At 42.2% G+C, this 14,223-nt stretch overlaps 1 protein-coding gene across 5 annotated transcripts in view; it reads left to right on the top strand.

Annotated features, from left to right (window-relative positions):
* The window catches only part of CFAP61 (cilia and flagella associated protein 61), a 282,171-nt gene that overhangs the window by 144,374 nt on the left and 123,574 nt on the right, over positions 1-14,223 (top strand). The window contains exon 18 of one of the 5 annotated variants that reach the window (XM_058684751.1): positions 9,734-9,804. The exons of 3 other annotated variants lie outside the window; for them this stretch is intronic. In XM_058684751.1, coding sequence (XP_058540734.1) covers positions 9,734-9,751 — 18 coding nt within the window. In that variant the 3' untranslated portion in view covers positions 9,752-9,804. Of the gene's footprint in view, positions 1-3,211; positions 3,572-9,733; positions 9,805-14,223 lie in introns of those variants that run through there. One more of the 5 variants, XM_058684749.1, reaches the window with a different exon arrangement.

The following is a 14,223-nucleotide window of genomic DNA, read 5'->3' as shown; positions in this document are numbered from 1 at the left end:
GTTGTTTGTAGCCATTCCCTAATGTTGGTCATTGCAGTTTTTATCCAAATTGTATCATTATAAGCAATGCTGTCATATCCATCCTTATTATTTTTGAGCACATTCATCGTAATTTCAGTAAATTCCTAGAAACTATTTTGTTTTGCTAGGTCAAAGGTAAAGCTACTATTTCTTTAATCAGAAAACATGAAGTTTTAGAATTTGAAAATGAAAGCTGTGATTCCCCAGTTTAAAAAGATGGTTTCTTTTTGCATTGTGTTTGCTTTATCTAAGCAAATAATCAGCATGCAGAAAAGCCCTCTTTTTTTATTGTCAGATGTAGATGTTTTGAGTCAGATAATCAGGTCTGCAAAATGGCAGTCTTCCATTGGCCCGTGTTTTTATTTCCTCTGACTCAGTTGAATCTCTGCTTGGAGTCTCCACTCCACCTGGTGGGAGAAGAAGTAATCTCCATCAACTCCAAGTAAATTTTACAATTAAAAGTTTAAATGGAGCCCATTCAGGAACTTTCCCTTTTTGGGGGGGCAGGTGGTGGGGAAGGCATTACAGTTCTCAGGAGCCCATGAAGCATCATGGCATTGTGGAGGTGGGGGGGCAGTTTTCTGGTGCTTGGGTAGTGCCTGTCCTCACAGGCATCCACTGGGTTTCAGAACGTCAGCTTGTCCTCAACCATCCCTTATTTTGGCATCCAGGTTCCCCAAATGGCACTTGCTACTTACATTGGGGACATTTCCTCTTCACAGCCTTGAGAACTCTTTGAGCCCGACGTCATGTTGGCTGGAGCATGCTCTTTCTCACTCTCCTTCTCAATATATATCCCTTTCATCCACGCTCCTCTCTCTCTCTCTCTTCCCTTCACCCCCTCTGCTTCCCTTTCTCCTCACCTCCTGCACCACTTTGGGCTTTGGGAAGCTCATGACCTACCTTATCTTCTTTCTTGCCCTGGCACCAGCCTCAGTTATCTCTACCCTTCTCAGAACAGGTGGCAGGGACTTCTCTGTGAGGCACAGATCTCTCTGCTCCCATATTCTCCAGAACCTCTGTGAGGATCCTGTCCTTTTCTTCCACTTTTATGGCCTTAACCAGAGGGAAGGAGAGGCCTGTGCTATACTTGTCTCTCTTTCCCTCCAACTCTCTTCCTCTTTCCAATTTTGGGACAATAGACTTTGCTATCACCGTGTGTTCTTCTGAAATCTGTCATTTGAGGCAAATGCTTTTAATACTCAAAAGTCAGGCTTTTTTGAGACTTAAAAACCTTCTCTCAATCTGCCATCAGCTTTGAAATGAAAAAAAAGAGAACTGACCCACATACTCTCCTGCGGCATGTCTGCCCAATGGCTGGTGTCCCTGGATGCTGCCTGAAGAGTCAGGAGGGGTCTTGAGTCAACAAGGATTTGTCAGGAATTAAATACAACTGCTAATGTAAAATAGTAGCCCTCCCCCATGATAATAACAGTAATATGCACACAGAGTACAGACCAAGAAGGCTACTCGTGGGGCTGGCCCACTCCTTCTGGACCATGGAGGAACTATAAAAACATAGGCTCCATTCATTTTTAAGTGATTTTATGTCAATGGATACACCTATTATAAAGTATTATAACCCTAACTTTTACGTCTTTTCATGAAAGCTTTTAGATGTTGTATCTTGTTAATGAATTCTAGCTTAAAAAGGAAAAAAAAAAAGAAAGAGAGAGAGAGACAAACCAAGAAACAGACTCATAACTATAGAGAACAAACTGATGGTTACCAGAGGGGAGGTGGGTGTGGGGATGGGTGAATAGGTGATGGAAATAAATAAATAGATAAAATGATTTAAAAAATAAATAAATTCTAGTTTTATAAGGTAGGATATGCTCTCTTAGAAGATGTGAAAGACTAGGGAAACAGGGAAACCAACCAGGAACCTAGAGAGATTTTACACTCACATTGAGCTCAGGTGGATGAAACATTTTCCACAACTTAGAAATTTTTATAAAGCCATCTGAGTTTAGTTGTCCTTATTTACATGCTCACCAACTCTGAAGGGAAAATGGCAGTTGTGTACATCAGAGGCAAAGGATCAAGTGGGCCTTGGAAAGCAAAGTGATGGTTGCCTTCCTGCCCGTGCTGGGGTGCCCTGTGCTGCCTCGGATAAGGGAGCCTGGTATACCTGCTCCCAGCACAGGAGGAGCTCCACTGGAGGAGCAGCTGGAAGTGCTCTGCCCTCAGTCCTCACACTGCTGTTCCTGGGGTTGAACCTCTTTAAGGGAAAATAAAAACCTTTATCCTGTATGTTGCCTCAAGACCATTAAGCTGAGTCAAGATTACTGATGTCATGATCTCCATGGTAACCAACTTAATAAGCAAGAAGAAAACAAAAAGGATGGCTTAAAAACGGGGGGGGGGGAGGGGGGAGATAGAATAAATAGGTATGGAAATAACGTGGGAGCCATAAAGGTTTTTTATTGTTACTTGTTTGAGATGTCAAACATGACTCAACTACAGTTCAGGCAGGCCTGAGCCATTCAGGCAGTTGAAACCCTGGTAATAAACATAAATTACATACTCTACCATAGTTCCTACTTCTCCCACTCTTCAATCATGTCCCAGTTTTTGTTTGTTCTGTTTTTTTTAATATAATTCAGTGCATTGAAATTATCACCATGGTAGTTGTTAGGTTTTTATGGTAGTTTATGTGTTTAACCGAAAGGAGCCGTGCTGCCAGAGAGCCAGTGTCAGGCAGCACTCTCCGGTCCCACGGTGAAGCTTTGCTGGCCAACACCATTGCCATTTTCACCACTGCTCATTGACCCTCAGTATGGTGCTCCAACGAAACCAGAGATAATTGTTGATTTAAAAAATTGAACTGGGATTTTTCTATCACAATTTTTAATTTGTGAGCAGGTCACAAAGATGTCTGATAATGTCCCGTGGAATTATATACAATTGGCAACCATTTTAATTAGTTTACTAGACAGCCTCCCTCCTCGCACACTGGGTCTGGGGTCACTCTGTGTTGGTAGGACCCCGGCTAGTGGCCCCCTGGGCCATATGACTTCCAACAACTCACCAATTGAGAGATAGACACACAGATGGATACACACCTGGGTGATCTGATTGACCCTAAAGGCAGGAGCAAATGCCAGACTCTGAAGGCATTTGAATAGCTAAGTTCAACTCATGCCCAGTACCCTGTCCATGACCATGGTTTATCATTTTGTCTTGTCAGATGTTGGTGCCTGACTCTGCTCTTCATGGGGAAGTTCCCACTGTCTTCCCTCTCCCCTCTCCCTATGTGTTCTGCTCTGCAGGAGCTGTTTGTTCTGGAGGATGCTGCCTTGGGCCCAAGAACCCTTGGCCCCTCTCAGGACAGCCATGCTGAGATCCCGGTTCCCTTGAGCTTGAAGTGAGACAGGACACCAGTGGCTTGGCTTTTCTTTCCCAACGTGCCTGCCCTCTGGCGAACCACCCCAGTGGAGAGCAGATGGGGGATACAGCCCCCCAAGCCCAAATTCCAAAAGAATCTCCTTTGCAGAATAAAACATAACAAAACATTATGTAATTCAATAAAACTATTCAATTTGTCTCATATTTTTTTTACAAATACAAAAACATGCTAAAAGTAAGAAAAGCCAAGCCAAGTCAGGAGAAGTACTAATGAGAGTTAACATTTGTAAATGTTATATTCCATATTCTTTATAAGAATGAGCTCACTTAATCCCCACAGCCACCTTTGGTCTAGGAGCTCTTTTTTTTGATAAACCACATAGTTAGGTTTCCAGTTCATCTTCTCAAATGCTTTTTATGAACCATCCTCTGTCTCTCTCACTTTATCTCTCTTTGTCTCTCCCTATCCCTCCCCACCCCCATCACATACACACAAATACCCACATGCACGCACATACAAAGAGTACACATAATCACCATCCGAACATTGTCCTGGAGAAGTGCTTGAATTCCAGGCATGTGTACTACACATAATCAACTCCCCGAGCAGTGGATGACCACTGCCTGCTTGCCTGCTTTTGGAGTCCTGTTCCTCACCCCTACCTCCCCTATCCAGGTTCTTCCCAAGAGCCAAGTGGGTTTGTCCTTCCCTAAACCTGCCTCTCTACCCTGGCACATCACTTGTCCAGGTGCTGTGTTCTTTGTTTAGACTCTGATACACACCGTGGTTTGGACCTACATTCATACAGTCACCCCCCTGCCTGTGTGGGCAGACTCTTCTGCCTAAACATGGGCCTGGGGCCTGTTCTGCATCCCTGGTTAGGAAGCTCAGAGCTGGAGACTTCATTTATAGCCTTTGAATGTTGTATCAGGATTTATTGTGTGCTGACCACATGGTGGGCCCTGCTCTTAGCACCAAGTCTGCAGCAGTAAAGTGGGCAATTCCTGCCATCCTGGTGCCTGTGTCCTAGTGAGAGAAGCGCACGATGGACAGAGACACGATGCCAGGTGGTGGCAAGAAGAAAGCCCGAGAGATGATGGAGGATAAGGGGTGGGGGGTGGAAAAGGCCTCTCTGGTAAGGGTCACTTAAGCAGAGACCTGACACGATGGGACAGTGGGGGCCGGGAGGAAGGAGCTGATTTCCCTTCTTCATACCTGTCAGAAACCCAGGCTGTCCCTGGGCCTGCCCCTTGCCCCCATGTGAGAACCGCCTCCACCTTGCCGCAGTCCCATGGGGACACACACCCAATGACACAGCATTGATGCTTTGCCTTTGATTTCACAGTTATTTGAAATGATTCGCATGACAGAAGCCCAACTGATGCAGTTCGAACATTTCAAATTTTGTATGTAAACCTTCCTTTTCTTTGTAACCTTCCGTAGCTTTTTGCTCAAAGAAGACCAGAGCTATGTGGTGTTGTGACTCCCTTGAAACATGATTTCTATTTTTAATAAAGGGGGAAAAAACCCAACTCAGAAAAGAGCTTAGAATTTCAGGTATCCAAATGTTTGGAAAAGGTTAAATATTTTACCTAGATGGCAGTTGGCCTCTTAGGAATTCCTGGGGAAGGCATTGTGTCTGTTTAAGAAAAAAACGACAAAGTAACTGCTATTTTGAAGGCTCTACTTAACAGATGTGTAAAGTATAGAAATCTATGTATTATTAAATAATTCTTTATAATATGCTCAAGAATAAGCAATTTGTAAGCCTGTTTATGTTCTCGCCATCTGGGCGCATTCTGTCACCCATCTGTTTCATGTAATTATGTAATTATCAATATAAGGAAAGAATAGGTGATATAATTAACAAGAAAAACCGATCCACACTGAAGAGTAAAAATGACATGCATCTGTTGAATTGCTTTTTGTTTCTCTTCCTTCATTGTTAACTGTTTTTTTCATTTCACAGTTGTATTCAGGCTGGCGACTTGGATCGCACCCTTAGGAGAGCTGTTTTTGCCATGGTGTGCTCTTGCATGCTTTCTCTCTCTCTCTCTCTCTCTCTCTCTCTCTCTCTCTCTCTGTCACACACACACACACACACACACACACACACACTTGAAGGCAGAATGATTAATAAAGTGTATGGGAGCTGACATAACTTTGACAGAAATGAGCAAGGTCTTCTTGGTGTTATTCATTGATTCTCTACCTCTGGGGAGAGCCCTGATTGTCATTTCCAGAACACATAATATAACAGCTAGAACTCTAGGAAATATTTAAATTAATTAGTGACAGATGGAAGGACTGGGCCAGTGTGTGGCCCTCACATAGGATATTGGAGAGAGGAGCTGCTTTAGAAAAATTCCCCTACTTGGTATTTTTAATGACACGGCTCAAGCAATACATGTCATTTTATGATAGTACCCAATGGATTGGGTTCACTTCCACACAATCCCACTAATTAACCATTCATTCGTGTAATGGATAAAACGATGATGCCTCCCTGGTCTTTACAGATAGCAATGCAGAGCAAGTGGCCACCCACTCTTCCGTCTGCCCAGGAGAACTGACCTTCTCCCTGTGACTTGGGATAAGCAGAGGGGTGCACGTGTATATCCGTGGAAGGACATTGCAGTGATTTCTCCATTTCTGTACACCCCCACTCCTGTTCTCCAGAGAACAGACGCCCCCCACAGGGGTTTGAGGAAGCCCTCATCATGACAAAACCTTGGATTTCAGTTCTAAAGTATACAAAGAGGAGGCAACCCCCTGAGCCACTTAGATGACAATGGTTACCAGAGATGAAGATCTCCACACTTCCTTCCATTGATTTAAGGATCAGGAGCAGGGCTCCCATGTAGGCTTCTTGATGTGCTTTGCAGACCATCTTGCCCTTCCTTCCAGGGCTACCCCCCTCCTCTCCTCCCCCACTGCCTGTTCAGGGTGTGTGCACTGGAGGGGGCAGGATACTCAAGAGGGAAGTCCCAGTGTTGCAGACCCATAAAACTGCACAACAGCTCCCACCAAGGAGTTAAGCTTCACTCACAAACTAGAAATCTCTAATTCAGTCAGTTTTTGATATCTAACTAAAACTGTTTTTTAAAACAGTGCCACACACCAAACAGGGCTGGCTCTGTTTCCCCTTGCTAGGTGATCATTTTACGCATTGAGATGGTGTTGTTTTAACAACCTGTCCTCCTTGTCGTGGCCCATGACAGAGCCTCCTGAGCCCACTGTGTTGGTCCAGGTCTGGCTTGCTGGTTGACCTCCCGCATGCGGAGGCTTGTGTAAGGGCAGCCACTGACTTCCCGCCTCCCCTGGTCTGTGATGTAGAAGAAAATAAATAACTGGCTCCCACCTAGGTTCCTCTTTGTTCCTTTGAATGGTTTTCTTTGATAAATTCTCCATAAACGTAATGCGAAAAACCATCCCCCAGTCTATTTGTATTTTGAATTATTCTGTGAATGTATCTTAAGCTATGGGCACCCAATGAACAACTACATAAGAGAAAATCACTAGGCCCCCCGTGGGGAGAGTATTTTAAAGGAGTAAGTAATAGGGACAAATGCGGCTAGATTACTTGAGGGATTTAGTGTGTTGTGACTTAATATTTACTTATTTCCTTAATTCCACGTTAAAATGATTTAATTGCAACCATACTGACTGATCCATTAAGGATTTTAAAGGGAAGAATACAATCTGATTCCTAAAGAACCTTTCTTGTGTCATTTCTAGTTTTGAAAAGGTTTTATCAATGATTTTTTTTAAGAAACATTTCAGTTTATGTTTCTTAGTCTTTTTTTTTTTTAACAAAAGAGCATGGGGCGGTGGTTTTCCATGAGAAAATTATTATAAAAGAGCTATTTATATATACATCATATTCAGCTAAAAAATAAAAATGAAAAAAAATCCTTCTGTTTCATACCAAACCAAATTAAAAATCATTAAAGCTTAGACTAAATGGTTTTCATTTAACCCTCAAACGTGGCATTAATTTTTCAAGTGGTAACTGTTGCTTAAGATGCTATTGTGCCTGTGTGATAAATGTTTAATGATTTGGTAGTACATGCATGGCTTAAAATCCATTATTTATTGCACCTTCGCTTGCCTGGCAAAGGTGATGATTTTATAGCCCCAGCAGTCATGCAAACACATTTATACCAAACCGATGACTGATAATAAATTTCCTTACTGTAAATGTCAGTGGGTTTCATGTGTTGCTGCCATTACATCTTGTTTGGAAGCCGAATGCTACACAGTTATGGGAGGCGCCAGATGGTGTCATTAACACGAACGCTGGGACTGTTTACCGCTGACGTGCATGTGAGAAATTAGAAGTGCCGGCCTGTCTTTGCACTGAAGCATGATGTCAGTGGTGCACAGGTGTAAAGACAGGGCAGTATGCTTGCCTATTCCCTTCCGTCCCACCAACAGGGATTTTAGGGGGTTCTTTTTTGAAAATAGTTTTGTGTTTGAACATAGAACAGAATGAACCAAAGGGGAATACTTTCCCAAAGACTCCTGCTTGATTTTGTGTGTGGGGTCCCAAACACCCTGAAAGTCACACCTGCCATCCCATAGGTGGTTCCCAGCTATCAGTGGCAAGCCAGCTCCCCTTCCAGGCATGGCAAGGCCTTTTGTACTAATTAATTACAGCAGGATTGTTATTGCTGTGTGTGTGTGTGTGTGTGTGTGTGTGTGTGTGTGATAACTTCAGATATATAAATGCTTATTTTGGAGAATTTTCTGTTGAGAGCATGGAATTAGCCTTTCCAAAAAGTGTTGTCAAAATCATTAGGAATTGATTCAAAGAATGAGGAAAGTGGGAATGTTCTGTACTGATTTCTTCCATGCAGTAGGCACTTCTTTTCTTTTTTTTCTTTTCAAATTTTTATTTAAATTCCAGTTAACATACAGCACAACGCTGGTTTCAGGAGTAGAATTCACTGGTTCACCACTTACCTACACCCAGCTCTTCTTTTTGCAAGAATTCGCAGTGGGACCAAGACCTTTACTTTCCCTGCTCTGATATGAAGTATCTGAATGACTGAGATTAGCCTCCCTGTGTTTTATTAAAATATCTCTCTACTTTAATTGGGCAGTGGCCACTCCCATTTATAGTATTTCAGCTTCTTTCTGCTGAGGTTTCTGCCTAGCCCTCTTCTTTTCAATTTAAAAGAGTCTGGATTTATTGTCTTCCTTCCTGCAAGTCCTTCCCTTGAATCATTGATTCTGACCAAATTCCTTTGAACTTTGTGTTTAGCCTTAGCATTCTCCACAGGAATGTTCAGAAAGGCTTCTTCCTTCAAAACAATCATTGTGCATTGCTCTTACAAAAAAGTCCAATGAACATTTTGGTGTGCAGAATTTTAAAGTCATGTGAAAAAGAATACAAACCATTGTTTGCTTTGAGATGAAAGAGATATGCTTAATTTCTTCAGACTCACCCAGAGATACAATTGGATGTCAACAGGAATAATGAGCCTAATTGAAAGACTGAAAACATGCTTGAAGGCACACCTTCCAAACGAAAATTAGAGTCAGGACATGCAGGCCGTGTTGAAAAGAACCAGGGGTGAAAATAAAGAAATGTTGGGGAGACAGCAAGATTGAAAAGCTGTATCTGTGGAATAGCACTCACTTGGACAGAGATGCTCAGGAAAATGACTTCTCCTCCACAGGTGTCATTTTCCTAACAAATGAACCCGAGGCCTAAACCAGCAGTGCAAATATCCAGGTACTCAACCTGAGCAAACAGCTCATCCCCTGGGAGAACAAATAGAAAGTTCTCATCTTATTCTGTGTCCAAAGGTGGGAGATGGCAGCATGAACACAGTTGGTCATTGGCTTTCTCTCCTAGCTTCCTCTCCAGACTCCTGCTCCACTCCTTGCATCCCCTTCTGTGTCTGCTTCCTGTATTGTCCAGGCAGGACCATCCTGCCTTCTGGGGACATCACCTGAAAATGCATTAGTAAAGACTGATCTGTATTTCAGTGGGATGTGTCACCCTTGCAGACCCTTGTCCTGGCTTTTCGCCTCTCATCCAGAAAGTTGTTCTCTCCCTTGTCCATCTGGACATATTGATCCTTTCAAATCCAGCTCAGCCAGCACTTTATGTAAGAAGACTTCCTTGCCATCCTAGACCACCCAAACATCAGCTGATCCGACAGCCTCCCAGCTGGGTCCAGAAGAACTGCCTAGCTCAGCACAGCCCATACTGCTGGCCCACAGTAACCTGAGCTAAAGAATGTTTGTTCTTTCGATTCACTCAGTTTTGGGTTGGTTTGTTACACAGCAATAGCTTCCTGACACACTACCCTTATCACTGCATTTTATATACTGTATTTTATTTGTTTATAGGTCTGTCATCTGACTTAATGAGAATTAAAGATGGGAACCATGCCTCATTCTTACCTCAGCACACTGGTCAGTGTTTGGCACATGGTAGATGCTCAATGTGTATTTGTTGAGTTGACATTGTTGCATTAAGCTCTACATTAAAGTTTTGATGGCAGAATTTCAGGCAGCAGGATACTGAATGGGCTTATCTTAATGCCCTCAGAATCATTCCACGTATCCACCTGCCTTCTCCACCAAGTTAGACTGGCTTTGGAATTTTATACGAATACTTTTTCTAATTATTTCTCTGACTAGGGACAGGACTCTGTGACATTGTAACTCTCTGCTATGTATATGTAAGTTCCTTCTGTAGGTATGAGGGAAGATTCCAGTCTACTTCCATGATATTAAGTGCAAAATATTTTCAAGCCAGTGGCTAAGTATCAACTGTTCAGGCATCCCTGATAAGCTACATGTCCCATCCTTTATGATGTGGAATGGAAAGAGGATGACTGGAGGTCCTCTTTCTTTAAGCAAGTAGTATTCAGATGGATGATACCCCATACATTCTCCATAACCCTCACTCTTACTTTTTTAGAAAAGGAAAACAACAAACAATACAACTTTTTTTTTAATTTAACAAAAATCTCAAGAAAATAAATTTATCACGGATTATTTTTCTGATTCTTTGCCTAATTATTAAGACATTCAGAGTTAAATTCTTTATTGTAAACACATTCAGATATGCAATTTTCATTTAATACCTGGAGGACCATTCTTGTCTTCAGATACGTAAAAGAGAATGTCATCACTCCAGAAGGGCATTATTTAACAGGAGGAGTGCCTTCCTTCACTTTTGAATTTGAGTGTTTGCAAAACCTTTGAGGCCATACCTTCATTTTATTTTATCGCAAGTGGGTCTTTCATGGAGATATAGAAATTGAGAATAATTAAGCAGCAATGACGTTTCTCAAGAGAGACCTATGCACTGTAGTAGTAATTTGTGCTTTGAAAACAATACAGGATCAGGTTATTGATCCTGCAAACCATTTCCTTGCCAGGGATTTGCTTCATTCCTGCCTTTCCCTGTGTGTTCACACTGGAGAAGTCATTTCTTCCCTTTGTAGGGGACACTGTATGAAAGATGATACCTGGAGTGTCAAGTAGCTGAAACATGCCAGACAAGATTCAACTAAGGTGATGCAGAGGCTCTGGGGACATTTCTAAACACGTGACATGAGGGGCGCCTGGGTGGCTCAGTCGGTTGAGCGTCCAACTTCGGTTCAGGTCGTGATCTCACAGTTCGTGGGTTCGAGCCCTGCGTCGCGCTCTGTGCTGACAGCTCAGAGCCTGGGGCCTGCTTCAGAATCTATGGCTCCCTCTCTCACTCTTTGTCCCTCCCCTGCTCATACTCTGTCTGTCTCTCTCTCTCTCTCTCTCAAAAATAAACATTAAAAAAAATTAAAAAAAAAATAAACATGTGACATGACTCAAGGTAGGAAGGAAGGGATATGGAACCATTTGAGGTTATCGTGGTACACGTGCCAGTGTGCCTGACATTGGGGATCAGTGAATCTTGTGTCTCTGAAAAACCATCAGTGGATCTCCCTTGCCAATGCTCATGTATGCATCAAAGCAATAATACTTCTTTTTACAGTTTATTTATTCATTTTGAGAGTGAGAGAGACACAGGGTGGGAGGAAAGAGAATTCTAAGCAGGCTCTGCACTGCCAGCAAAGAGCCTGATGCAGGACTCAAACTCACAAACTGTGAGATCATGACCGGAGCTGAAATCTAGAGCCCGCTCAACCAACTGAGCCACCCAGGCACCCCAAAGCAATCAAACTTTTAATGATTTTATGAGCTGCTTGTCAGGGGCAGTTACTTAATTAAAAACAAGTAAATCAATTTATCAAATCTAAGACATTATCATTTATAAATTGTACCTTATTTTATGTACCATGAAGGAAAAAAAAATGGCAAATTAAGCTATGACACAATGTTTTAATGGGAGTCCTGAATAGAATATGAATCAGTCATATAAATCTCATTGCTTTGAAATTTCTTTCATCTATTCAGAGAAGAGAGGCAATTTACATTCCCTTCAATTGCACTGTTTGCTATGTGATGGAAATAAAACTTTTGCTGGTGTCTCAGTAACAAAATGTAACACAGGTATCTACTTGTGGGTATCTGTCATCCTTTATTTGCTCCTATAAAGCACTTGATTTTTGCATTGCAAGAAAATATGGAATGACAGCCATTCCTCCAATGACTAATATTTGCTTCACTAATATCAAATTTGCACCCTGCTGTTCAGTTTTCAGGCCTTTATGGGAACACAGTAAGTGTTCATTTTAATGCCAAATCATGCTGCAGTCTTTTTGAAGACATTGTCAGTAGCAGTTGCACACATAACACACAGGATTCTCTGGAAGTTATGCCAGTGAATAGCCATGAACAAGTCACCCACACCCAGGAAAGGAATTGTGTCACTGCCGCTGCCTGCTGACTGCAGTGATTAAGATGATATTGACTGTGAGGTTGATTTCAGGGATGCCAAGATGTGAAAAAAGTGTGCCTCCTAGAATCGATGAAATCCAGTAAAGGTCACTCAACTCAACTCCCAAAACACTTTTCTTCTAATGTAAATGTGTAAGAATGGCCACAAGCGAGTGCCATAGGGTGGCAATGATTTTCACTTTTTATAATGTTTGCAAAATAATGAGAATATCCAGATGAGGAATAAGGGTGTACAAAGGATTGGTACAGATGGAGTTGATAAGAGCAATATAAGAAAAATGCAAGTTGAAGAAGTTTATGCAATGTATTATAGCAGTTTAAGGAACTATGGCAAAGGCCACTAGGTTGCCCCCAATAGCCATTGCTCCCTTTAGACTTAATAATGGAACCTCGATTTTATCCAAGGCAGCATTGCACCCAACTCTTTCCCAGCCTCCCTTGCATCAGGCATAACCATATGATTCAGTTTTGGCCACTGAGATGGAGGCAGATGTAGTTGGAATGGGAATTCTGGGAAGGACGCTTAAAGGGAGTGGCTCAGCTAGGAGGGAGGCTCCTTTTTTGTTCCCCCTTCTCTTCTTTCTGCTACCTGGAGTGGGGATGTGATGTCTGATCTCCAGCAGCCATCCTGGGCCATCTGTGAGGATGGAAACCTTGCACTAAGATGGGGAGTTAGGCAGGTAAAAGTCTGGGTCTTTGATAAGTTTATGGTACTCAGCAACCCTGGACTTCATATTTCCAGATTCCCTTTGCGTAAAAGAGAAATTGTCTTCCATCCTGTTAAAGCTATTTTCTGTTTAAGCTAGGTTTTCTGTTTTAGGCAGTCAAGCCCAACCCTAATTTATACAGGAATCCTCTTTCTTTCAGGTAGGATTCAATCTATGTGGGAGAATGCCACAAGAATCTATTATGCTCCCACTGTCTGCCCTGGATAATGTGAAGAATGTAAAGAAATTAAAGATATATAATTATTTAAACAACAATTCTTCATGGGTAGTATTAACTAATAACTTTGCAGAGGGCTTCATTCGCCTCCCACATATTTCATGAGTGCCTAGAGTGTACCTGGAGTAGATCATTCACTAACCACAGCCCACTCTGCCCATGTAGCATGATTTGGGGTATGCTCTTTATCATGCTAAGAATGCAAGCCAGGGGAGCCTGGGTGGCTCAGTGGGTTAGGCGTCCAACTCTTGGTTTCAGCTGAGGTCATGGTCTCACAGTTTGTGGGATTGAGCCCCATGTCGGGCTCTGTGCTGACAGTGCAGAGCCTGCTTGGGATTCTCACTCTCCTTCTCTCTCCTCCTCCCCCCCACCTTCTCTCTCTCCCAAAATAAATACATAAACATTAAAAAAAAAAAAAAAGAATGCAACCCAGAGGGGTGCCTTGGTGGCTTAGTCAGTTAAGGGTCTGACTTTTGATCTCAGCTCAGATCTTGGTCTCACCGTTGTGAGTTCAAGCCCCATGTTGGGCTCCATGCTGTTCATGGAGCCTACTTAAAAAAAAAAAAAAGAATGCAAGTGAGAAAGTGTCCTTGGGTTATCATTGCTCTCAGCAGATACCATAGGCAGTTCACATTTTTCTGAAGTGCTTGGGCTACAAAAAGTGTTGGGAAAGTTAAGAGAATCCTTCATAAAGCAAGGCTCAAAATCATAGCATCTTCTTCACAGTTTTTTCTTGCTCTGTCAGGATATTGGCATTGGTGTTCATATCAGATTCTTGAACACTTCTAATGATTTTAGCTGAAAGGCTTTCCAAAATTGTAGTTTGTATCTGTGGAAGTGATTTCTCACTTATTAGTTCTCTTTTACATATCTGTTCCTCTCTACCCTTTCTTTATTTGGTAAATAATGGCAATACTTTGCCCCAAAGAGGGTAACTTGTGAACTTTGAAATTTGAAACTGACACTGATATCAATCTGTCATTTATTTTGATCATATTGGGAAACAAAGAGCCTCAAAAAGAGAAAAAAAGGTAATACAGAAG

The sequence above is a fragment of the Neofelis nebulosa genome, chromosome 9 (assembly GCF_028018385.1).
Source record: "Neofelis nebulosa isolate mNeoNeb1 chromosome 9, mNeoNeb1.pri, whole genome shotgun sequence".
Classification (NCBI taxonomy): Eukaryota; Metazoa; Chordata; class Mammalia; order Carnivora; family Felidae; genus Neofelis; species Neofelis nebulosa.
This window is presented reverse-complemented; position numbering and strand designations above follow the sequence as displayed.